General features: G+C 37.1%; 1 protein-coding gene across 2 annotated transcripts in view; it reads left to right on the forward strand.

Annotated features, from left to right (window-relative positions):
* LOC150081510 (myosin alkali light chain 1-like) overlaps positions 1-25757 on the forward strand; it is a 48044-nt gene that overhangs the window by 10286 nt on the left and 12001 nt on the right. The window contains exons 3-6 of one of the 2 annotated variants that reach the window (XM_090379968.1): positions 10272-10412; positions 11861-12028; positions 13741-13827; positions 14475-14811. In XM_090379968.1, coding sequence (XP_090236094.1) covers positions 10272-10412; positions 11861-12028; positions 13741-13827; positions 14475-14524 — 446 coding nt within the window. In that variant the 3' untranslated portion in view covers positions 14525-14811. Of the gene's footprint in view, positions 1-10271; positions 10413-11860; positions 12029-13740; positions 13828-14474; positions 14812-25757 lie in introns of those variants that run through there. The other variant, XM_090379967.1, reaches the window with a different exon arrangement.

Consider the following 25757-nt stretch of genomic DNA (forward strand, 5'->3'; position numbering starts at 1 on the left):
TCTCTCTCTCTCTCTCTCTCTCTCTCTCTCTCTCTCTCTCTCTCTCTCTCACACACACACACACACACACACACACACACACACACACACACACACACACACACACACACACACACACACACACACACACACACACACACACTTCCTACAATCCAGTCTAAATCCTTTTCTCTTTAATTTGAATTTATGACCCTTAGTTCTGAATCATAACAATGAAAACTTTTCGTTCATAGCCTTATAGATCCCTCTAATGTGTCACTTGTCACCCTCTGTGGCCGTCATATTCAAAGTCTGTTTCTCTCCTCATGCAGATGCCCTTTTTCAGATAGCAAGAGACTCCGCAGTGTTAGCAAATCCGCAGACATTGTCTAAAATCTGGTTTCAGTGATATTACTAGCGTTTTTGAAAAGTTTGTTCGGACTTGCTGTTTCAAAAATTCTGCATTTGCCTCAATAAAATCTATTTAAGCGGCCACGTTTCTACAAAAATCTCGGTGTCGAGGGGTCAGTATATTTTGTCTGTAATTGCATGTATTTTTTTGCGTAATTTGTCTGGTTTTCCAGTTTTCTGGATGAAAAACCAGTGTTTATGGGAGATAAAGCCATGCAAACCTCGCCCGAGTGGAAGGACCTTGCCACTTTGTGATAAAATCGATAAAAGTTCGTTACATCTTACAGAAATCACAGGGTAATAAATGGGCTATCGAAATTAGACTTTCTCCTCTGAAGTGCAATACTGGAAGAGTTTTTTTAAATATATATTGATCCTCTTCTATTTAATGTCTTTGTGAATGATCCTCCTCTCATAACCATTGGAACTCTGATAAAAACTGTGATGCTTGTAGCAATGTCGAACTTTACATCACAAAGGGCCACATGATCATTTAATTTGTTGCAGCCACATGATCATTTAAATGATCATGTGGCCCTTTGAGCAATCAACCAGGCCAATATGTTTAAATCAACACATTGGCCTGTGTTGATTTAAAATTATTTAAATTTATTTAAATCAACAATTAGTAATCAGTTCCTAATCAACTGGCGTCACTCAATGGAGTAGAAGTCAACTCATCAATATGCTGCTGCTCAGTTAACTTCACTGGACGCAGATGCCCTTTTCCACAAAAATTACTATATAGAGCCGCAATCACCTTAAAAGTATATTGAAATTAAAAATATTGGTGTTATACTGAAAACAGCCGCAAATCTATACAAATTGCAAATCCACCTTGCTATGTAATATTTTTTCCACTTCTACAGCGTTAACTTCAGAAAATCTCATAAACTTCTATACTGTGTCATAAATTTCTCTCATAAACTTTTAGACTGTTTCAAAAGAGCGCGAGCACTCAAATTAATAATTAATTCCTCTCTTATAAACTTATTCCTCTCTCTAACTCACAGACCTTCAATTTTTGTTGCATTCTTCACTTTTTTCCAAACCAGTCCGAAGACAAGTCAACGTCAATTTACCATTCAATTCCAAACATATCCAAACGATCTTTTTCATTTATTCCTTCTACGTGTGTTCTTTGGAGCAACATTCCTTCCTATGTATTTGCTTAAGGTTACAATCTACGGAAATTCAAGTTCAATCTTGTCCAAATCAACAAGTATCTTCTGTCTTCCCACCCATACGCTTTATTAGAGTACTACAAGTTCTAACGGTTGCCATAAATAGCCGCCTTAGATTCTTTCTGGAGATTTTCAAAGCCATGTCACGAGCAAGAATTCTATGAGGCTCACAATATGACTGATTTATCGGTCTCAGGCAAGGGTAGCATGGTTTTTCCTCCCGGAAACTCGGGTTTTTCGTCCAGCAAAACAGAAAATCTACCATGGACATATGCAATTTACAAACAATAGATATGGAGCAATATAGCCTTAGTTAATGATGCTTCTAAAACCGTATTACAACAACGACTGTCTGAGGCAGGGTCGGATTCGGACTTTTTTTTATATGAGGAAGAAATTAATGCGATTGAATTAATATCATAAAACATACACTATTTATTACAATTTATTGAGGCTCTTTGTGGGCGGGACGATTGCCGTGATTTCCTCTACTGGATCTGCCACTGGTCTGAAACCGACACTTATTATTTGCAGATGGCAAAAATTCCAGAAATGCTGATGCCCAAGTTCTACCCTACGTTACAGTTCCTCGTGGCACGGCACTTGATGCTGATATGCATACATTCACAACAACAATTGAGTATAAAGGCAGGATCCTGAAACAACTGGCAAATCAGCCTTTATAGAATTACAGGTTTAACCAGAAAAAACAGAATTACTCAGGTTTTTTTTTTTTTTTTTTTGGTTCTATGACTGCAGAACTGACCTAAAGCCCAAAAGCAGAAGTTGCCGAAACATAAACAATCTCAGGAGAAACCAGAAACTGTGGTTAATAGGTTATGAAAATAGATGTTCTCTTCAATCTCTCATAGGTCATCATCAGGAACCACAACTTGGGAGAGCAGAAGCAGACGCCATGACCCACAGCACTGGGAACTGCGGCCAACTAAGTAGCTCAGAAATGTGAAAAGTTTCTTTCCGAAGAGTTAGTTTTGAGCAGATGCATCATCATTACTTAAATAACGAATCATCATTACTTAAACCTAGCATCAGCTGAGATAAGCTGAAGAAAGTTGAAGAAAGAAAGGAACAGGAAAGCAGTGATGGAAGTGAAAGTAGACATAAACAATCCAAGTGAAAGGAACAGAGTATCACGTCCATGTCCACCTCCACAAAGAATGCTCTGTTCCCTAGAGCAACAACAGGCAGGCGTGGCCCATAAACTGGCCTTTATTATTAGAGAGAAAGCACGTCTCTTAAATATGTTCATTAATTAGTGAATTAAAACCTCCATTACCAGAAGAACCACAATAACAGTCACACCTCACACAGTCACAGTCACACAGCAGGACACGGCTCAACGCAGCGATATACTCCACCGCGACACACCCCAAAATTCTCAAAAGTGAGCCATTCCCACAGGCGTGAGGAGATCATTACAATTCCGAATACAACACCAAATAAGAAATTCCACTGTACAGTAGTAGATGATTGGATAATTATAAAACTGGGAGCAGGCAATTCGCATAGTCAGATAGAGAGTATCAACAACGTTTATACGGGCATAACGTTAGGTCTGTTCGGTAATCTCCCAAGGGCCATTCGTCTGATCAATTACTTAAAAAATTAAGTCCGTTGTTGGGGTGCATGGGAAGAACGAAACCTTAAAGTGTTGAACCTTTAATCAAAACTTTAATGATTTAATATTTTTTCATTATTTTTAAAATTGGATTTGATTCTGATTAATATTAAGTTTCTATTATTTTCCCCACATCTCTCCGAGCTTTATAGTTAACCTATTTATCGACGTTCACTGATCATGGGGATATTAATGAAAGTCCATAAGTAGTCGAATAATTAAATATGTTATATAGCAATGTCCTGGCCTATTCATACTTTACTGTGCGATCAATTTCACACACACACACCTGACAGATGAGCATGGCACCACTTCCTGTTTCGTTTTCACAATGTTTCATTCACTCTTATCCATATCCAGACAGTTCACCGTGTATTTTCACTTAATAAAAATAGCATTGTGTGATCATTGTCATAAACTTTTACAACTTTTATGATAATTGCATCCGTTCGTGATATCTCTTTTCACAATTAGGAAAAGTTGAACTGTACGGAATTAAAAACAACTTACGGAACTTTCAGTAGCGATATGAGTCACTCAGAACTGATTAAATACGCGATTTCATTGCAAATTTCGTAGAAAAAAATAGTTCAATTTATATTATAATCTTTCTTCAGCTCAAGTACTTATACGTAAAACTAGTGGAATATAGACGAATGCGTGTCTGAACCCTTTCGAATGTATTGTCGCCACATAAAGCACAATGGCATTCACGAACCCTTGTACAGAGACGAGGTTGTTTACCTACAACATGACTCTCGTTCTTTGTATTTACGCTTAAGAGGAAAATCCTGCATTTTGTGATTGCACGCGAAGAAATAGCAAGCCCTCTGTAGTGTTTCCAAGTACATAGACCCTACCTTTTATGCATATGAGATCATGTTTACTTCATCTCGAATTCAGATCTGTCATGCGAAATACACCCAGGATGTTACCCAACAATCAATTGAAGCAGTTCAATGAAGTCTCATTATATAGAGGCATCCAGAAACCTCTTTATCTGTCTTTCATACAACGATCTGCCCATCAAATAATTCTTACATAGCAAAGCAGTACAATGTGTGCGTTAAGCTACTTTGTAAGACTTGAATTTTCCTTCAATTACTTGCTACCCATGATAAGGTATTTAACATAAGGTGTTTTAGTAGTTTCTGAGTTGTCTGATTTTTCACCCAGGTTGAGAAAAAGATCCATCTCACCTTCTCTTAGGTAATTATTTATCTTTTTATAGAAAGTTTTTCGGTTCTTAAAGCCCTCGCAATAGCATAGTACATATAAGTACCATCCTCTCCACACAAGGTGGAAAAGGCCCGTTCGAATCCTTAGTGATGCGAGGAACTTTTATCAGCTTTTTCGTGGCTGGGTTAGTCGCTCACAGGCGGTAGTTGCAGATTTTTCCTCCCGTAAACTCGGGAGAAACACGGATAGCATAATCGTAGTGATCGATGTTTCCTTTTGCATTGTGGAAAAATGTCCTGTGTGTGAATCCCGTCTTCAAGACGGAAATTATTTTTATGGTTTTTTTTTTACACCTTAGCCGAATCAGTCGGTCTGGAGAGAGGGTTGTGCCCCCTATGACGGAAACGGGACTGCCTGTTTTGCTGGATGAAAAAGAGACAAACCTATCATAGAATACACGCAGTTTACAGAAATAATATGCTGACGCCTCATAGTCTTATTTTCTTTGTCTCAAAAACAAATAACAACTTCCAAAATCTACCTTTGTTAATCGATATCTGAAACACCATGTAAATTAAATTTTGTTATAAGAAAATAAAATAAAATATTGTAATATAAATAATTACTAAAATTCATCATCGTAAAAATGATGAATTTTAGTTGTAAAAGATTTTCTTGCGCATTTATATGTTACAATATTATTATCGACTTCTATTATATTTGAGGATTCTTTTTCTTTTTATACCGATGCCCCTTCAATGTTCAGAAGACTTTGTCAGTAAATGCAGTTATCGTTTCACAGAATTTCAAAAACGATTTTCCAGGAGTTAAAACCCATGCGGCTCTATCCCGAGACAGATTAATATTTTTCCACTTCCATCCATCCCTGGTGATGAAATCGAACCCAGGCTTTATCCACAGTATGGAGAAGCAGCAATATTATTCGCTGTTCAGAAATAGATTTAGGCTGTTAGAAGTCCAAGGCACACAGTCAACAGGTGTTCCCCCTACAGGCATCCTCCCAAGGAGAACTCCCACTTTGAAGCATTTTACCTTCCCCTCCCATCATAGGCTTCCCAGCTAGCACCTCATGTTCCTGTGCGCAAATTCGTCTCTTTCACTACTGTATCACAATATCTTAATGGATGGTATCACTAAACCTCAAAATACGGAATGGGACAAGCCAAACCTTGTTAATGTTCATTCCTTGAGCAGTATCAGTTATTTATTACCAATTACATTATGCTGTGGGTGGAATTTTATTTTGTAAATAATAAGGCGCATATTTGTGACTGTTTATTTTTATGTTCGATTTTCTTTTTAATAATTTCGGATCATTTTAAAGAGTGTTTGGCAGCCAGCGATGAAGTGAACTAAATTTGGATCTTCCCTTTTTTGCAGTTATTAATTTCCAAACTACCTCTTTCAGAAATATATGCGGTTTTGGAGAAGAAAATAGTGCTGCTACGTATAGGCTGACTCTTAGAGAAATTGATCGCTCCTTCTGCACTTATGAGCAGAAAGGCATGCTGGATAACACCAATACGTACCAGATATAGAAATTCGACGGAACTGTGCTTAAAGTCAATGAGAAAGCTTAGTTCCACTATTGGAAAAACGAATTAAAAAATGGATCTCCGTTGAAATTTCAACGCCATTGGTTGATATCGAGAAACTAGATACGAGTAGCCTAGTTTATTGGATTACTGAATTTCCACCTGTGAAATTCCCTTTGGATCTTTACAACAACAAGAAGTGTTTAAATTACCAGCTGAAAGGCTCAGAAAATTCTGCGCTGTCGGGCTTTTAATAGTAGTCTTTCTTTAAACCCTTGGAAGTGTTTCTAAACCTCGTTAGAAATTTATCAAGTTCGTGGAGCAAATCAAGTCCTTGATGCTTCATTTACGCGCCGATCGCTGCTTATGTGTGAGGAACGTGAGGTGGCAGGGGACACTTCTGTAAATTAATACAGATGCATTAGTGAATCTGTTTACTTACCTGAGGTACGACACGCTTGCATAACGTTTATTAACTGCAGGTGCATATTATCTCAGAAATTACTGCTGGAATATCTCTTGCAGCATCCACATCGTGTGGTGTCTGAAATAGGCTTCCAGCTACAACATTCTCCTCCACAAAACTACGAGAACCGGAACCGAAAATTTTACCAAACTGATTCCTCTAATACTCGGCTGCATATTACTGAACATGATAGCACCATGATTTTAATATCATCCAATATTTTTAATGTACACATTTACATGTGTAAATACGTGCATTAAAAAGCTGGTATATTTTTATTTCGATTATAGATGATGAAACACTTTATCGAACTGGTTTTTTTGAAATGTAGAATGCGCGATTTATCCCAGCCGAAGTATTTGCTAGTAATTGTAAATAACTGCAGTTTCACTATACACAACATAATCAGCAATTTTCTCAAAATTATTAGCTAAAATGGAACGTTGTATAAACTAACAAACGTGGGGGAAAATATACAATGAGTTATTTTGAATTGTAGACTATTTTAAAGAGCTGTAAGAGTCCATTTTAAGGGAAGTTCTATTTTTGAACCCGTCTTTTGATAGAACTGAGATGGAAAACTTAGGCTGCGATTTTTCCATGAAGGTTTAACATGCACGAGATATTTTCAAAGATTGCATTTTAGCATTAAAATGAATTTTCACGGAAAAATCGTCAGCGTGTAGTTGAGGTTGAAAAAATGTGCTACCGAATTCCAGAAATATTATTAAACTTCTTTATTTACGAGTATCTTCTAATATGATAGGGATGTGCATAAACATAATTGAATGTGGCTTCCCTGTACAGCACAAAGGCAAGGCGGGATTGTAATACGAATGATGGAGATACGAGTAATTGGATACAAACAAACAAGCAAACAAAATATAATCATTATTCCATGTAATGTTGACATTAAAGTTATAATATCAGAATGCTTTAGATATACAGTATATGCGTAAACATACAGTAGTGGGCAAAAAATTACAGCACCCGACAAAACTTTTAAAATGGTCATCTATATTCTTTACAATGTTAATATAAAAATATTCAGATAACAAAACAAAAATTCATTATAATATATTGATAAAAACACATATTCATTTTATATATTTCTGAGTGAATTCAATGTGAATTACTGAAATTATTGGGCCGATGATTTTTACCTGGGCTTTAAAAATCACAATTTAAAAGGTGACATTTAAACAGAAATTTAGCAACCGATATTATTTTATATTACAATAAAAATATATATTCTTTTGAAAATCATAACGTATGGGTTTACAGTATGTAAGAAAAAATAAATGCATTAATAATAAATCTTGATTAATAATAAGATGTTATGGTTGGATAGAACAAGTTTGAAACCAATTGCTAACGAAGAATTCACGCGACTAAGGGACTCCAGGATAAAAATACACTGTGGCTATTTTATTAGGTACATCTAACTTTTTCATAAATAGAATCCTCCATAATCACGTGGTCGTGATGATGGGGGACTCTCCATCATCTATATAAAACGGGTGGGCAAAACAGGCAGGGATGCTGGATATATGCAATACTTATATTATATTTGATCCAGTGAAGCAATTTAAATGCGAGAATGGCCAAAATGAAGGCTTTAACTGACTTTGAACGTGGCATGGTAGTCGACCCAAACACATTGGTTTGACTATCTCAGAAACTGCAGTCCCGCTGGAGTTTACACTTAAGTCTATTGGCGCAATAACCAAATGACATCCAGCGAACTGAGATCCTTTGGTCGAAAACAGTTCGTTGATGCAAAAGGCCAATGGAGGCTAACAACACTTGTGTAGGATAACAGAAAGGCCAGTGTCAAAGAACAACTCAGTGGTGGTGGTGGTGTAGAGTTTTGTGGCACAAGGGCAATACAACAACAGTAGCCAAAGAGGCATTTCGGAATGCACAACTCGCTGAATCTTGTTACGGATGGGGAATCAAAGCTGATAACCGAACCGAGTTCCATCCCAGTCAACAACAAACAAGAAGATACTGTGGGTATGGCAGGCTCAGGAACGCCAACGCTAGACAGTGGAAAATTGGAAAAACATTGCTTGCTCGTACAAATCCCAGTTACTGCTGTTTCTTTCTGGTGGGAGAACCATCACCCTCCCGTATTGCACTATCTCCGGTGGGTGCGGGATTTGTGCACAAGGCACTAAAGGTGAAAGTAGACCCAGGCTCCGCTGCTTGTGCCTGGGAGCGGGCAGCGGCTGCCTAGATGTTGGCTGCTCCCTGGTGGCGAGGTGGACCGACGCACCATACACCAATACATAACGCTTTGCAGAGTTTCTACACCAACACAGACGTGCAAGGTGGAGATGGGCTTAGGCCTAGAAGCCACCCTTGATACAGGTAACACCACACACACACACACACCGTGTTCATATATAATATAGTAGCTTATATATGTATAATGAGAATGCTAATGTATATAAAATTGTATATATATTTTTTTTTCTTTGTAGGTTTTGTATATATATATAATTTGTAAATAATTGTGTGTACAAATAAATGGGAAAAAAAATGGAATGGTGGGAGAACCAGAATATGGCGAAAACAGCATGAGTCCATGAACCGTCCGTACCAGGTGTCAAAAATACAGGCTGGTGGTGGCGCTGTTAAAAAAAAAGGTGTGGATGTGTTTTCGCTATGTGCATTGGACTCCCTTGATACCAGTGGAGCAATTTTAATTGCACAGGTAATGCGGAAATTGTTTTCGACCAAGCGCATCTCTTCATGGTTGCGCTGTGTCCATTAGCAAATGCGTTATACTAATAGGATAACGCGTATCACAAGGCCAGAATTGTAAACAAGTGGTTCCAAAAAATACGAGAGTGAATTCAGCCCAGTGCGGCTGTTCCCCCACCTACCAGATCTCAATCTATTTGAGCACCATTGATATAAGGTGGAACGAACTCTTCGTAGTAGGATCTGCAACGGTTCGATTTACAATAACTGTGGGAAACAATTGAATAATGGATGAGCATCCCTGTAGCACGCTTTGGACGCCTCATTGAATCCACCATACAAGGAATCAATGGTATTCTGAGAGCTAAATGGGTACCTCTCTCTCTCTCTCTCTCTCTTAATTAGGCGTGCCTAATAGAGTAGCGTCTAAGTATATTTGCATCTGTATTGTCGATTATTATTTTATTGATATTCTCTGACTCTATGAAATGCAATTTATGTCACATTGTGGTAACGAAAGATTTGATAATTTTAACAATGTTTGCTGGAAATGAACAACTGATGCTAATAAAATTAGCTTTAAGATATACACTTGGACAATAAGTGTGATATTTCTTTACAAATATTTTGTAAAGAAATATCAGATATCAAAGAACTTACAAATATTTTGAAGCATACTCCTTAGAGAGGTGCTGATTTAGTTTTGAATTAATTGTTACATAATCCGTTAGTTGAAATCAATGTTTTGAAAATATTAAATGGTTTCCACTCTGTACATTAAAATCGCGATCTGAGAGGTCTTCCAAGGTATTTTTATGTGCAGGCAAGAGCTGATATTGCCTCCCCTCGACAGCTTACAAGAAAAATTAAATAAAGGCTGAAAATTTAATTTAAAATAATAAATTTGACCAGCGGTCTCCTCCGAAACACAGTCACCTGCGACATTCATCGACGTTATTACTTCCCTGACCAGCTCTGACTATACATGGTTAAGGGAAGTGGTACGTGTAGATAGATAGTACGATATCTCTGAAACTGTGTTTATTAATTTTAAGAAACTGGATGTTTAAATTTGTTTACTTTGAGCGATGATTTTATCTGAGTTATTCTTTATTGACATTTTTATTTAATTCAACGTAATTTTCTAGAATGTAGGGCAAACTTCGAGGTGTTTGACACCACTGGCGGTGGAAAGATCGACGCTGTTTTCTTGGGAACCCTGCTCCGTTCCTTAGACATGCCAATCACAGACGCCCTTGTGGAGAAAAATGGAGGTACCAAGAAGCCAGGTAAGTCGAAGGTATGGATTTAGGACATCATCGGTAAATTTTCAATTGGTTTACGCACGTTTCGAATCTTTTTCCTAAGAAAGATCTTTAGCTTCCATAGGTTAGATATGAATATGTTCCCAGATTAAAGGTGTCCAGTTAATTTAAATGTAGACGTAAATTTTTTACAATTTAAATCTACATTAATTTAAATGTAGACGTGAATTTTGTGTAAAGTCATGAGCAGTCGTGATTCACTATGGACTGATTAAATGTTAGGACGGAAGAAGTTTTGCACTTCCAACTGCGTTCATGTAAATTATACTCGCAATAATGTAAATCTTAATCATCTGTAGAAAAAATAGTTTGCGAAATAAATGATAAAAATAATTCTTCCTCCCCCCCCAAATGTTTAATTCCACTGATAAACAATAAAGTCATGTCTGTCTATTTGTCCGCATAACAACCTCGCAAGTGGATATGATAAAATTTGGTATTTATTAGAGGTCCTTTTAAAATTCATTGAGGTGGGCATTTTAAGCACTTTACTTTTCTATTCTTGTATCCATTAAATACGAGTTTGTTGGCTTACATTTAACGTCACCAAACTCCCATAATGATACTTGCAGCATATGAGGGTTTGGTGTTCGACAGGTCACCTTCGTTGCTCTTTATTTCTGTCATTTTTATAAAACTTTCTCTTTGGCACTTTAAAAATATATTGGTGTATTGCCCGCTAAGGATTTATTTGTATAAAACGCCGATACTAGTTTGACATCGCTGTTTCAATATATATTTACGAAGCTCTCACTATTTCTGATATCCGGTTAGCTTTACATTTATCGTATTTTTTTAATCTCAAATCCTATCTACCCACATCATATAATTCAATGGAAAATATCTATATTTTTTGAGCATTTCAAACTTCATTTTAAAATAAAACCTCGTGGAACACACGTTACAGCATCACTATTTTTGAGCTTCAAAATGGTGGATGCAAGAATAAATGCATGCATAAATAGTATATATGCCTAAATAAATTCTTTTCTCTTCTGGCATCGCCTGCTGCACTTACTGCGAAGCAGCTGTCAAGAAGTTTCGGAGACCTCTCGTTTGACTGAACGCAGCGTGATCTTTCTGTAACCAGTTTTCACTTCAAACACTTTCAAACGTAGCTGACTTCTGTGCAGTTGTTTGTACATACAATGTACATACAACGTATGTTGCGTTGGTCTAGTGCCCACGATAGTGACGTAGAAAACCAATCCCATCGCCATATTCGTTCATTTTCATCTTTAGCACTGTCGCAGGTGTTGTATCACGGCAAACGATTTATTTACATTCGTTTTCATTTTTGTTTCGTAAACCAGAAATGAAGTGTCTAATTCTATGGATAATATATCAATTTCCAAACAGCATATGATTAAGGGTTGTCTAACTTTTGTTTAAAATGTTTCTTTAACTTACAGGTGAGAAGATGCTGGAATTCGATGAATTCCTTCCAATTTTCAGCCAGGTAAAGAAAGACAAGGAAGTAGGTACCTTTGAGGACTTTCAAGAGGGTCTGAAGGTATACGATAAGAATGAAAATGGCACCATGTTGGCTGCAGAAATGGCCCACGTCTTGCTTTCTCTAGGTAAGTATGTTCAAAATCCATAGATGACTTTTTTTTTTAGGATGGATGTTCCAAAATTTGGATACACATAACAAGTAGTAAATGCTCGTTTTTATTGGCAATTGTTATAAGATTACGAATATTGTTTCAACAGCGAGAAGAGCATTCTAGGTGTGTGCTCGTACGCACATGGCAACCAAATCAAAATGTTAGTGACATTTGACAGTTTGAAAAATGGAAAGTTAGAAGAGTTTTTTTTTTATTTGTTCAACACTCAGGACAAATGCATCAGGAGTTATTACCAAGTATGAGGTCCTCGTGGGTAGCACAGTGACTGCAATGATCATCTTCCCCACACTGCGTGGGAAAAAAACTGTGTTTGAATCCCGTCAGTGACTGAAGGAACTTTTATGAGGCCTTTTTCACACCCTGGCTGAGTTAATCAGATTACATTACTTCTCCTTTTTTTTTTTTTTTTACTGTGGCTGAGTTAGATTGCATTACAATCCAGACTTGTTGATCTGAATGATGGACGACGTTCATTCAAATAGAAGCTATTTGTGACCCTCGTAGTTGACACCCTTATAGTCAAGGGAACGACTCTTGAAAGTTCAAAATAGTGCAGCCGATTCGAACATTTCGCCAACGAGAGTTCACAAAATCATCCATGACATGCCTCGATTCACGACATCCATGGCATTGCCGGAAGTTGTTCATCACGATGGGTGTCAAAACAGTTTGAGCAATACAAAAACATATGTACAGGAAGAGACAACCAACGGAGCATTCTAGAACGAAAATACCCTTAGTGACAAGATCTGGGTCCAGCATGTCATAGCAAAGTCAAAGTCAATTTCATGGTAGAAAGCGTATCATCTATCCACCAACAAACAAAAAAAAGTCAAAACAGTCCCAACAGCGAAGAAAATATGGCAACGGTCTCTAGATTCTAAAAAGAGTTCTTTTAGTGAATTTTGTCCCGAGACAATCTATGCATCCCTTTTTTGCGGCATTGAATAAACATCAGCAGAACGTTTGATTTGCTGTTCATCGAAAAAGACGAGGAATGATGCGAGATGCTGTTATCGTGCATCATGACAATGCGACACAGCCTGGCAGACATAACAGTGGTTCCAGAAGGCTGAGTGGAAGTGCGTTGAAGCATCTTGCACACAGTTCCGACTTGATACCCTTGCACTTTCATTCATTTGGGGCTCTCAAATGACATTAATCGCCCTGCAGTTTGTGAATGATAATACTTTTACTATAGCCTTTATGGGATTTCTTTGTGAAATGCTTTGACAACTGGTTCTGCTGGAATAATGTGGCTGTGAAGAAGAAGAAAAGTATTACGACGATGTATTGTATATCTGTAGTAATAAATGTTGTACAGTATTACATTGTCATTGTGTACCTTTCTTTTGGAACATACCTCGTACCTTATTTAAACTTTTGCTAATACAGTACTTGACTGGTTCTCGGATATCTGCAAAGACTTACAATTTATGAAGTTGATCGGTTACTTTTCATTTTGACATTTTAAATTGTCATCATTAATAAATAAGACCTATTTATAAATAGATCTTATTTATTAAGTTTTAACACGAAGTTTTAAGTTTTAACACGAAATTATTAAAGAATTTCATGTTAATCCCTAAAGTTTAGAAATTACCACGAAGTCCTATAATAATTCCCTAATTTCTCGTGAATTTATTACGATGTTTATGTTTCAGGTGAAAAACTAACGGATCAGCAAGTTGACGATATTTGGGCAGCCATCCAACCACAAGAGGACGAGGATGGATACATCAAGTATGAACGTAAGTAGCTTAGTTTTCTCTATTCTATTAATAAAAGTTACGTAATTCAGCATATTCATATAATTTCTCGTTTCTTTCAGTGAAATAAAATCATTTAAAGATTTAATCACGATATTAGTTGGGCAGATTAATGGAATCAGAATTTTTCTCGGACTCGAACCCTTAAAATGTCTATAGATGAATAAATTAGCTACTGCTAGTAACTCTCGACTGTGGCGATCAAAACATTTACTGCAGTTCTACAATACCAGTTTATGAGGAATTTCTGTAGTATCGGAACAGGGCTGAATCTGTCCTTCTTGAATCGTTCTTCTTGATGTTAATTCAAAGGTGGCTTTTTTGAAGATTTCTTTTAGGGATATTGCAGCTTCTGCCTCCTGTTTCTTCATATACAAATACTGCATAGACAGATCACAGGCAATCTTATTCGGCACGCAGTAGAAGTTGACCAATTTATGGTTTGGATTGTAAGCGATCAAAATAATACTTTTAGTTAATTTTCCCAAAAGAGATAATTAACTAATTAGAACGCGCTTATTATTTTAATATTTAGCTTTCCGATTGTGTTGGTTAATTTCAGAGGATTGAAGTTTCACCACTACGCTAACCTTTCAGAGCTTGACTGTTTTTTTTTTTATCCCTTACAGCTTTCGTCAAAGCCGTCATGGCTGGTCCTCATCCAGAGGAAAAGAAGTAACTGCCTGATGACTCCCAAAATCCCCAGCAACTGTTCCATTCCTTGTTGTGCATCCAAATCCTGACCTTCCAGAGATAGATGCCTGCCACGAGTCCTCGTTTCCCCCTGTACAAAGAGTCGAACCTTTCCCTCTTCTCTTCACCCAAGGTGTACATGTGGTTACGAGCATGCCGTGAACACCATTTCATAAACATACAAGACAGATGTGTGGTGTATGAGTGTGGAAGACTTCGTAAGTAGCGCGAAGTCAGCATCTGAATGAGCAAATAAAGAAATCAGGGAAGTGATGTTTGATTGTGTTTATTGGTTAGCCGCGGTTGTCATGGCAGCCGCAGCTAACCAAGTCGCACATACATTAAAGTAAACAGACTTCATAGACACATTGAATGACTACACTTGCCTCTGCCGCCATTCCTTCATCTTAAAGAATGAACCATACCCTGCAACTGTCTTCCCAGAATGAACATTATTCTTCCAAACATCCCCCAATTTATCAAATTAGTGATTATTCCTGTACTCTTCGAACCTATTGATCAAAATGCCATATTGCCTGCTCCCCAATATTACAAATCCCCCCTTCTCTTCCCTATGAACACCCTTTGCACCTGATATCGACCCCAGAGAATAAATTCCCAATTTATCAATTTAAATAATTATCTCATTGTTTTTATTTTAAAGCGAAGAGAAAACAGCGACCAACCAGCCTTCAAAAGGACCCTTCTTCAGACTGACGTATTACAATATTAAAAATTGTTAGGCCAACAGAGAAACATTCAGTATGGCTGAAAATGAGATCAACATTGCCCACTCTAAAGTGTAATGTAGTAGCTGCGTTGTTATATGAGTAAATGCAGATTTGTAAATAAAAGAAAAAGGAACAATGAACGCGAGTTTTTCCAGAGAAGCAACTATTAATTTTGAGTTATTAAATGAGGAAAACCATTAACTTCGGAGAAATTATAAGAATCTTGTAAATAGCCAAGAAATACAAAGAGGAACACGAAGAAGTATTACGAATAATATTATAACTTTCGTCCATAAGGTAAGTTAATGTATTTTGAACTAATTAAATAATTAGCATTATTTCATAATAATGCAGTCTTTCGTAGTCGATTATCGTTTGAAGATTCATCTTTTGATGCTTCCCGCACCAACAAATTTCGTTAGCTGCAAACGTGAATAAGCCAGAAATTGGAAGAATCGAATTAAAAATTAATTCTCCCAGAAAATCTTGGAAAATTCATTTGCTCCAGGAACTAAACTTTATTGAACAGCGATTTTACGTATTTCAATCCTCTCACTGATGACAATTTACTAATGAAGTCCGAAGTAAAAATATTTTTGCAGAAATTCGAAACGGGACTTGAGAAATTGGCTGAAGAATAATGACGATTCAACATTTGACTGATGAGTATCTTGGTAACATTTTTGTATTAAAATTTCTGATTAATGACCATGAAACTGAGAGCTCTACATTGAACGGTAATGGTTTCCATTAGCATTTTTAATGAATAACTGAATGTTTTTTTTTTTAAGTATAAAAATATTTTAATTCCATACGTGTTTTTTGTGGAGATAACTTCTAGTAAAGATAACTTCTCCATTTCTTGATACTAATTACTCTCGGAATTACTTTTGCTTTCTAAGAGTGATAAAAATTGCTTCGAAGTGTAACAGGTTTTTTATTATTTTCTTGGTGCTCGCCTGAAACAGTAGAGACCTCTCGTGGGAAATTTATATAAATAACTGCGCATTCCATAATTTGTTATAAATGGCCGCATCGTTTATTTAAAGTCATAAGAGGTTTACACCTTTGAAGAACCGATTGTTTTAACGTGTTATTTTCAGATTGTATAGAATTATACAAAAAAAAATTGATTTTCTTTCTACAAAGTGTTGTCATAAATATCTTAACAGATCATTTCAGTAATTACGCGAACATGACCAGGCCCGACAAGAGGGAGATGGAGTAAGAGTTACAGTGCCCCAGTTCGCAATTCTTCAAGGGGTTGACCCTTAATATTATGTACTTAAATTAATTTTTAATAATCGGAAAAAAATTCTACAAACTTAAAATAATAAAAATGTTTTTATTTATTAATTTTTTATCTTACTGATTTATTATATATTAGAATTGACACGTTAAACTTTTTAACCGTCTACATGTGGACACTCAGGCACATACGAACACGTACAAACACAAGGAGAGCCACCGTGCATTTGTTACCCGGCGCGCGTTAACTCCCAACGTCCCTGAACAGGAAGAATGACAAATCTCATTCGCTGTGGAACTACATGTCGTACTTTGTTTCTAACACAATGTCCAGAGTTCACTCAACATATACTCCTCGCCAAGAAGACCAACTCTAAGACTTACGAGCCGAATTTATGAATAAATCTTCACACCAAACCATAATATTAATACTTTCTGGTCCTAGTCCGGTCGTGGTACCCATTTCTGTGTCAATTACTTTGAAGTGAATTTTGCCAAATTTCGCTACTTATTGCTGTAATGAGTCTGAGTGGTACCTGTATCACCAGCTCTTTGTTGACTTTTTATTCCTAAGTAGCCGTGTAACTCCCGAATAAATTATGTTCCGATAAATAAACCGATAACAATTTCCTAATAGCTACAGCATTTTAAAAATGTCTTCAGGTTTCATACTAACGTTCCTGCCTGGAGACGTTTCTTAAATGTTGAGCAGCGTACATGGTATCTCCATGTACACTGGTAAATGAACAAAACTCAGGGGGTTTCCCCGCGCTATCACTGTCAGGGCTTATAAATCATATCGTTGCAAGATTGTACTTTGTTTGTTTTCAAATATTTGGCACATATTTGCTTGTGAAATAGTACAGCACGACTAAGTACGTCTTATTTGCTACTCTATTTAATTTGAAAGGATTTATAAGCCTTTAAAAGAAACACGTTATCATTATAATACTTTTTTCTTTTTCTCCACGGGTTTCTTTCCTTCGCTTTACCACTCCAAATACCATATCTATATTACCTTTCAATGTCATAGAGACTGACTGTGAGCTCCCTGAAGTGCCATCAGTCACATACGTTTTGACAGAATGTGCTGCTCTGAAGTCCATTAATAATGGTCTCTTTAGCGGTGATAGTTTTTTTCAACGCGTCCTCTGAATTCTGTTATGCCAATCACCAATCTATTCTTTCTCTAGACATCACATTTTACTGGCCATAACTTTCTGGTTGTAATAGTTTATTCTTTCTGGAAACTGATTATTATTGTTCGTTTTGCCTTTCTATATGCACTGCGCGTTTCAAAAACATGCATTATATCGAGGCTATTTTGCTATCTTTATAGCGGCAAATATCTGCAAATGATCCTTCCCATGTTGCCATATGGTCGTGAATTATGATTTCTTGATACCACAAATAAAAACGCCTTCAAATCCGAACCATTTCCATTCTTCGTCAGTTCCTTTTCGTATTTACGAACGAGCTTTGAGAACAATAAACATCAGGACAAATCTTTCCTTATTTATTGAGTAAGGATAAGCCTGTATTCAACATTTTTTATTTGCATTTCCTTTCCTCCATATTTCGAAGAAAGGACAAGAAAATACTTCCTCACCTCTTTCTTCACTTTATATGCATAAATTATGTTCCTGTTTAAACCCCCTTTTTTTTGTTTCCTGGGACGTGGTACCTTTGATCTGGCTTTACGAAGAGACCAAAATATGAATTTCGCCAGCGTATGAATTGGCTCATTATTACAAACGCTAATATGGGATTCTTCTTTACTTATTGAAGATTTGAAATTAAGTGGTGGAATTTATTTCCCAAAGTGAATACAGACCAATTGTAAACATGAGTTACAATTGGCGATGAATATCTTATCGAGTCCCATTTATAGGGTGCTTACAACAGAACTTCATATTTTGGGGAGAAATCGTTGCTACAAATTAGATCACGAAATCCTAACGTCATTCTACATGACATAAATGTGCTTTTCAAATTTTCTGCACCGGAAATTTGACTTCCTATCACTGAAAATATTAATATTACGTCACCAATCGAATTTAGATCGATTGATTATTTAGAGAGAAACCCTCAAAATACAATGGCGGACAAAAAAACTGCATCACTTGTGAATTTTCAATAATGTGTTTTGCGCTGCATTGTGGGCAGCAGAAATGTTCGAAATGCATTTGTTAGATACGACATTTGTTAGATGCTATATATATCTCTGTGAATGAAACCCAATAAAAACGCTCCACCTGATATACCTAATCGCCATAAATATCTTCCCAAAGGGTAAAATACGTAATTAACGGAAATATGAGAAATCATGAAAATGGCAATCATGACAACCAAACATACATTTTATTGCATTTACGTGTAAAAAATGAAATGACAAGTTAACCTAATAGTATAAATTTGTATTATGTACTGTAAATCAGCAAAATAAGTCCTCAATATTTTGCTGTTCCTCCTCGAGCTGCAATTACAACCTTGCAACGATCTGGCATAGAGTTAATCAACTTCTGGATATACGATTGCCCAATTTCGTGGCGCCACGCGTGTCAGTCCAACACTGTAATGCCAGCATTTCTGAGATATGACTGCACCTTAAGGGAGAAAAGGGTGAAAAACGAGGGAAAATATTGGTGTAAGTCTGTTTTAAGCCTTGTGAGACAAGAAGACAAATCATTAAATCTAAATAGCATAAAACTTACCAATTTTGCTGTGTGGCAAGGTGCTGAGTCCTGTTGAAAAATGCAGTTTTGGACATCTGTGTGGTGATCCCTAATAACGGGTTTCAGGCACTCTTCCAAGATAGCAGTTTAGGTTTCTGCATTCACCGTTCCGTTAATAAACTTAATTCGCCCCACCCCTTTGCTTGTTATGCATCCCCAGACCATCTGACCGGCGGGGAACTTTACAGCCGGTGTTATGCAGTTAGGGTGGTATGCCTCCGATTTTTGTCTTTTGACATATCGCTTCCCATCCGAGCCGTGCAGGTTGAATTTCGATTCGTCAGAAAAGATGATGTTGTCCCATTGCTCTTTTGTCCACGAAACATGCGTTTTAGCCCAAGCAAGTCGCTTCTTCCTCATTTGTTGGGTTAACAAAGGCTTCTTGTGCCGATAGGCATGCAGACCACATTCCGAAAGCCGTCTTTGGATAGTTCGTGCACTTGTTTCAACACTAGAGGCCATCTCAAAGTCCAGTTTTAGATCAGGAGCACTAGCATGGCGAATACGAAGGCATAGCCGTTTCAAATATCGATCATGGGAACTTGGGAAGGCGTAGTCACTCTCTTACGGCCTGATCCAGGTCTTCTCTTCACATCACCGATTTCACGCTTTAATTTCAGCACCCGGGATACTGTTGACTGGTGGCAGCCTATTTTATCAGCGATAGCAAGCGCAGAAATCCTTTCCTGGGACAGAGCAGAAGCTACACTTTTTCTTGGTGTCAAGTGAACATATGGAGCCACGCTTACACCTCCGTAATACTAATGAGCGTGTATACCCTTCCAACGCCGTATTTGTAGAAACGGCTGATGCAATTGATACCTTGCAATTAATGTCTGATGCAATAGAAGCGTTATCTGATGCAATACCGTTGCTTTGCGACAAACAAAATGACTGTAAACAAACAATATCTTATACGTTTTACTACACTAAAATGTTACTTTTTTTAAGGTGGTGCAGTTTTTTTGCCCGCCACTGTATATGCCTATCTACATCCATGTCTTTTGTTTTCATTAGTCGGAAAAGGTTGTATAGACGTACAATACGAGCATCTGCTATTCTGCTAAACGAATAGAACGAGAATTTGTTGCTTTATGGCTGGCCATCTAGACCTCTGTTCGGGTGTACTCATTTTATGTAGTATTATTAGTAGTAGTAGTGGCATGTGATGCAAGAGTATGAGCTTATGCAGCATCAGCCAAAAAAAAAAAAAAAAATCACACCATTCCCTCGAAATGCCTGTCCAGTTCCTCCTTAAATTTATTTAACTTATCTACTTCCACAACGACAGATGGAAGTTTGTTCCAGCAATTAACCACTCGCTGGCTAAAGGCAAATTTCCGCACATCTATTCTACAGCTGTCTTTTCTTAATTTGAATTTATGCCCCCTTAGGTTCGTAATCTGAACAAGTGGAAGTAACCCATCAGAATTCAGCGTGCTCAACCCATTCAAGACCTTATACACCTCAATCAGATCACCGCGCAGGTGCCTAGTCTCCAGCCACTGCAATTTGCAGAACTTAAGCCTCTCTTGGTAAGAGGATCCCTTCATTCCCCTCACCAATCTTGTTGCCCTTCTCTGTACACACTCAAGCAAATCTACATCCTTCCTAAAATGAGGCCTCCAGACCTGTACGCAGTACTCAAGCCGTAAGTATGGCATTGTGGCTGCCAGGAAAGCGAGTTGGTTTTTTCGGAGAAAAATTTTTCTTTCTGTTTGGAACTAACATATTTAATAGAATTTATGAATTTAATGAATATAGAGCAAAGATTATTATAATTGCTATTAGTAATATTGGCATATGCTGCAAGGACGCAAACTTATAATTAGCCAAAAAAAAACAATCCTTCCACAACACCTGTCCATCCTCTCCAATAACGAAAAGCGGTCTACGATTATGATATGTCTAGCCATGATTGGTTAAAATTGTAATATTTTCTCGAAAAGAAATTGCCTTTTCGGCAATTTGAACCACGAAAGCAGGTTCGTAAGAGCAACTTATGCTTATGCAGAAAGCATCCCAGCAACTCTTTCTTTCTCTCAGAATATTTGTTACACGTATAAATCATATCTACCCAAGCTTTGCTGTGATCTATTCATGTCATTCATTGAGGACGTGAGGAGTAAGCGAACCTCAGGCCGCACTTGTCCCCCGTAAAGGAGAATTATCCTCTGAACTATTCATGGAAGAATTATTACATAATTCCCTTAGTTTCATATACAATTATATTCTTCTGACTCACCTGCTTACTGTATTAGTATTGGAGGATTGCATTTGCCCTTCTTAGTCTATAAAAACATTCCAATGATTAATCACTACAACTTAATAGCTACATGTAAGTAAAGTACTAGTATGGCACAACTATTTCCATATAGATATCGATCAGTGAACTCGAAAAATGTCCGTGTGTTTCTGGATTAATGAAATCGAAAAATAGCCAGCCTATCCTCGTGTTAATTAACTAGCAAATGTCAAACTAATACTCCTGAGAACAAAAAAGAGTAATGAAAAGCTTTTCATTTGTGTAACTGCGTGGATCATTCGACATTTCGACATTTCTCTTTTTTCAAGAGAACAAGGTGAATTATTCAAGCAATTACACCTCGATAATAAAATTGTTTTATTTTTAACATTTCGTAGCCGTTTGCGTGCAATAATCCTGCGTATAAAAATTATTGCATCTTAGAATGAAAAGCATTGCGTGTGAAGTAATTTTATATATAATTCATTTTCTTTTTCTTTCTTAATCTCTTTCTTTATTTCTTTCTCCCTTCCCTCCAGCAATTCCCGACTCAACATTATGGAAAAGAAACTTTCGAAACAGGACATATTTAAAAATACGTTGTTATAAAATTCTACCCCCAGACGCAAATCCAATCCATTACTTCTTATGGAGAGACGATATTCGCACAACGTGCTTTCGCTTTACGTGACACTTTCGGGAATGCGTCTACTGCGTCAAGCGAGCAATTCGTGTCAGTGCAGTTTATTAACTGGAAATTGTGCCGCACCAATAAATTGTGTGTCACAATGCCACGTTCAGTAGATGTTCGCGATGCATTTCCTGTTAACTGGAAAACGTGTGGTCCGTTGCGCCGAAAGCAGTCAAATTAAAAGAGTGATTGCAAGCTATCTTGGCATGTTAAACAGATGAGTGCTTACATCATTACTCAATGTTACGCGAATGGTGTTACAGAGTGGTAGACATTACACGACATAATTCTAAGTCGTGTTCGAACCGAATAGAATATTTACAAGTTTATAAAGTATAATAAAACATGTTTTTCACCCAGAGTTCGTTTTATTCTGATGTGGAACTCTTATCTACGTTCATTTTAATGTATTTAATATATTCTTTTAATATATGTGCACATTCCCTGTAAAAAAAATGTTCCACAAATACTGTATATTTCAGGGATTTCATTCCTAATTGCAAACACATTCTGTTTTATGTAAATACCAAAAAGTGTCGTATATTTGCAAAAGATGGTCCGTTTTTCTACAGCCGTAAGAAAATTTCTTACGTTATACGCGTCATATAAGATGTTTTGGTAAATTTTACTGGCAAACCATGCATCTAATGCATCTTGAGCGTTCTTATACTGTAGGGTTAGGTGGGTGAGTCATCTACAGCAGTACTTCTCAATTTTTTTTTTCTCGTGGCCCACTTTTGAGTTTCATTCACCTCTGTGCCCCCCCCCCCCCCCCGTATTGTTTAATTATGATAAATGTAAACATGTACTTTATCAGCAGCACTTTTTATTTATAACATGTATTATTTGTTTATAATATAAGGAATATTAATAATAGAAAAGGTGTTTATAAATTTTTATTTATAATAGCATTTTTACTCATTTAATATTTTGTTTATTCACAATATACAATTATGTTCCTAACAAAAAATATTACGATAATATTATTGTCCCTTAGTTTAGTGAGATCCTTGGGAATCTCACTAATTTTTTTTTTTTTTATATTAGTAATAATTTTATTTTAGAAGTGAATTTTGCGTGGCCCACTTAACAGTTTCCATGGACCCCAGTTTTACGAATTTTACCTGTGGCTCCTCAGAAATACGGCATGGCCCACTGGAGGGCCATATGGCCCCCGTTGAGAACCACTGATCTACAGCAATGCCACTATAAACATTTTTGAGACGCGTATGGATTTCGATAGGTGTCACTTCTTCCTTGGTAAGAAATTCAATCACCACTCTTTGCTTGATACGTATATCTGTAACATCCGCCATTTTGAACTAACTGTGTGTTTAATCATGAGTCCGATTACAGCGCCACTCAGTATGGTGAAACTAGAGACCTCTAGTGACCACTCAGTGACACTCGAAATGATCTACGGCGCCACATTTGAACGCAAAAAATTAGGAGGCATTACTTTCGTACGGTCCTCGTATTTCACTTTCGACTGTCCCATTTAATCTAGGTCGCTGTTTCTTAGGGAGCTAGATTGAGAACTAGCAGTACCCATTGCGAAAATTTCGCAATTTTCAAATACTGCTAAAAAGGGCAGAATAGGTTTTTTTTTTTTTTGGTAGTTGTTGGCGCATAGGCTTCTGTGGCCATAATGCACCTCCCAAGGTTTTTGCAGTACTTTGATCCAAGCCCGAGGCGGGAATGGAACCCGCGACCTTTGGGTTGCCAGGCAGGCACTTTACCAACCCGGCTAGCCTGGTCGGAGGCAGAATAGTAAAAAGACCGCTAAAAACTCATCTTTTATTTTAAAAACTGATCACCTTCCCTGGTACCTCGTCTCCATGTCTTTAATGTCCTGGTGAAACCTCTCACTCTGTTCTTCACTTACACTTCTTCAGTTTTCTGGGAAAAGTCGATGTGGAAGTGTAAAAATGTACCGTTACACTCATGTTGCGGCCCAACTTCTTAAAATGTAGTATAGTCTATAATACTTCTTTGAAAAGGACATTTTTTGTATTCTTGTGCCCTTCTGGTAACCTTATCTTATGTTGGAATGATCTGACCCGAGATATTGCTACATACAATTGGCCGTGACTAAATACAGGATTAGTAAGCGAAATTCCGAATCTATCAAACGTTTATTTGCCCTTGACTTTTATTTATAGTCATCGCAAAAGCCAGCCGAATAGGATACTACCGTCCTTTAAATGAGAATGGAAAAGTCGAATCGAATGGAGTCAAATCTACACGTAGTAAGAGTACCCATTCTCCAATAACAGGAGAAGTTTCCGCTTCTCCTGTTATTATTTCTAGATCCAAACAATTCTGATGCATAACTTTCACTATAGTCTCGTACCATTGATCAATCCTTCTGAAATTGCCATATTCCGCACTAAAATAACAACTGCTCCTACCTTCAACTCCAAAATGTTTGGTGGTAAACCATTTAAACTGAGGCTGTCCAGAAATTCGGTTGGATATCGCAAAAGTTCTTCAGTATCTTCAGATACAATTGTGTTAACACTCTTATATTGTAATGAATCACCAGGCATCGGTTGTATAATTTCTTAATCGATTTTTTCACACTCGTCATTTTTTGCGGAAAGAATAGCACGGGACGAAACGGCATTTACATAAGTAAGGTTGTGACCAAAAACAAAAGGAATCAAACTGTCCTGAACTATTAGATTAGGATCTAATTCAATTTCGTCCAAAGTTCCAGGCGCTATGGGATATGTTCCATTTCCGATTGCAAGTAACGAATTCTATTTCATCTTGATTAGCCCCCATTTTTTTCCGTAAATGGTGAATTTTGAAAGAATTCCACAAATGAAAATATTTTAAACAATTTTTGACTATTAGTTGATAACGATAATGAGTTCTGAACGTTTTAAACGTATTAAAAGTAACGAATGGCAAGAAGTGTATGAGCTCGCGTGCGAAACGTGGTGAGCGAGCAGTGCAATGGATTAGTTTTTTCTTTTAGGTAGGCATTGCTAGTAGAGAATTATTATTATTATTTATTATTTATTTTTTTTTTCGGAACAAAGGACACGATTGTGCGAATGTGCAAAATGTGCAAATTGTTAATCAGTTAAACAGTTATAAAGCGCAAATTGTTAATAAAAAAAAAAAAAAATTGCCTTATCAGTCAACATCTTCCTGTGGCTCCCATCTACGAAGTGAATATTGAACTATTCTCGTTTGTACTACAAAACTGGCCCATTCCGTAAAAATAAAACTATTCGGGTTTTTTAAATTTTAACAACTTTGTGCAACACCTAGGAAGAAATAGCTTCAATTTGAGACCACTTCCAGCCGCATCGGTAGAAGCCTATCGTTCACGCCGACGGAGGTAAAGAAAACGGCTTCTCGTATTAAATATATTAGATACCGCTGCCAACTTAGTAAATCGATCAACTGAGAGTTGCGCAGCAAATGCTTTCCACAAGATGTGGGCGAATCAGTAATTGCCAAATCACTCTTGGCAGACATTGTGGCAATGAACAAAAATTGGCTGAGTTAGTCAGTCTCAGGCTATAGGTGCATGGTTCTTTTGCTTCTGGAAACTG

The sequence above is a fragment of the Mastigoproctus giganteus genome, chromosome 8 (assembly GCF_048544385.1).
Source record: "Mastigoproctus giganteus isolate SK-2022 chromosome 8, ASM4854438v1, whole genome shotgun sequence".
Lineage (NCBI taxonomy): Eukaryota > Metazoa > Arthropoda > Arachnida > Uropygi > Thelyphonidae > Mastigoproctus > Mastigoproctus giganteus.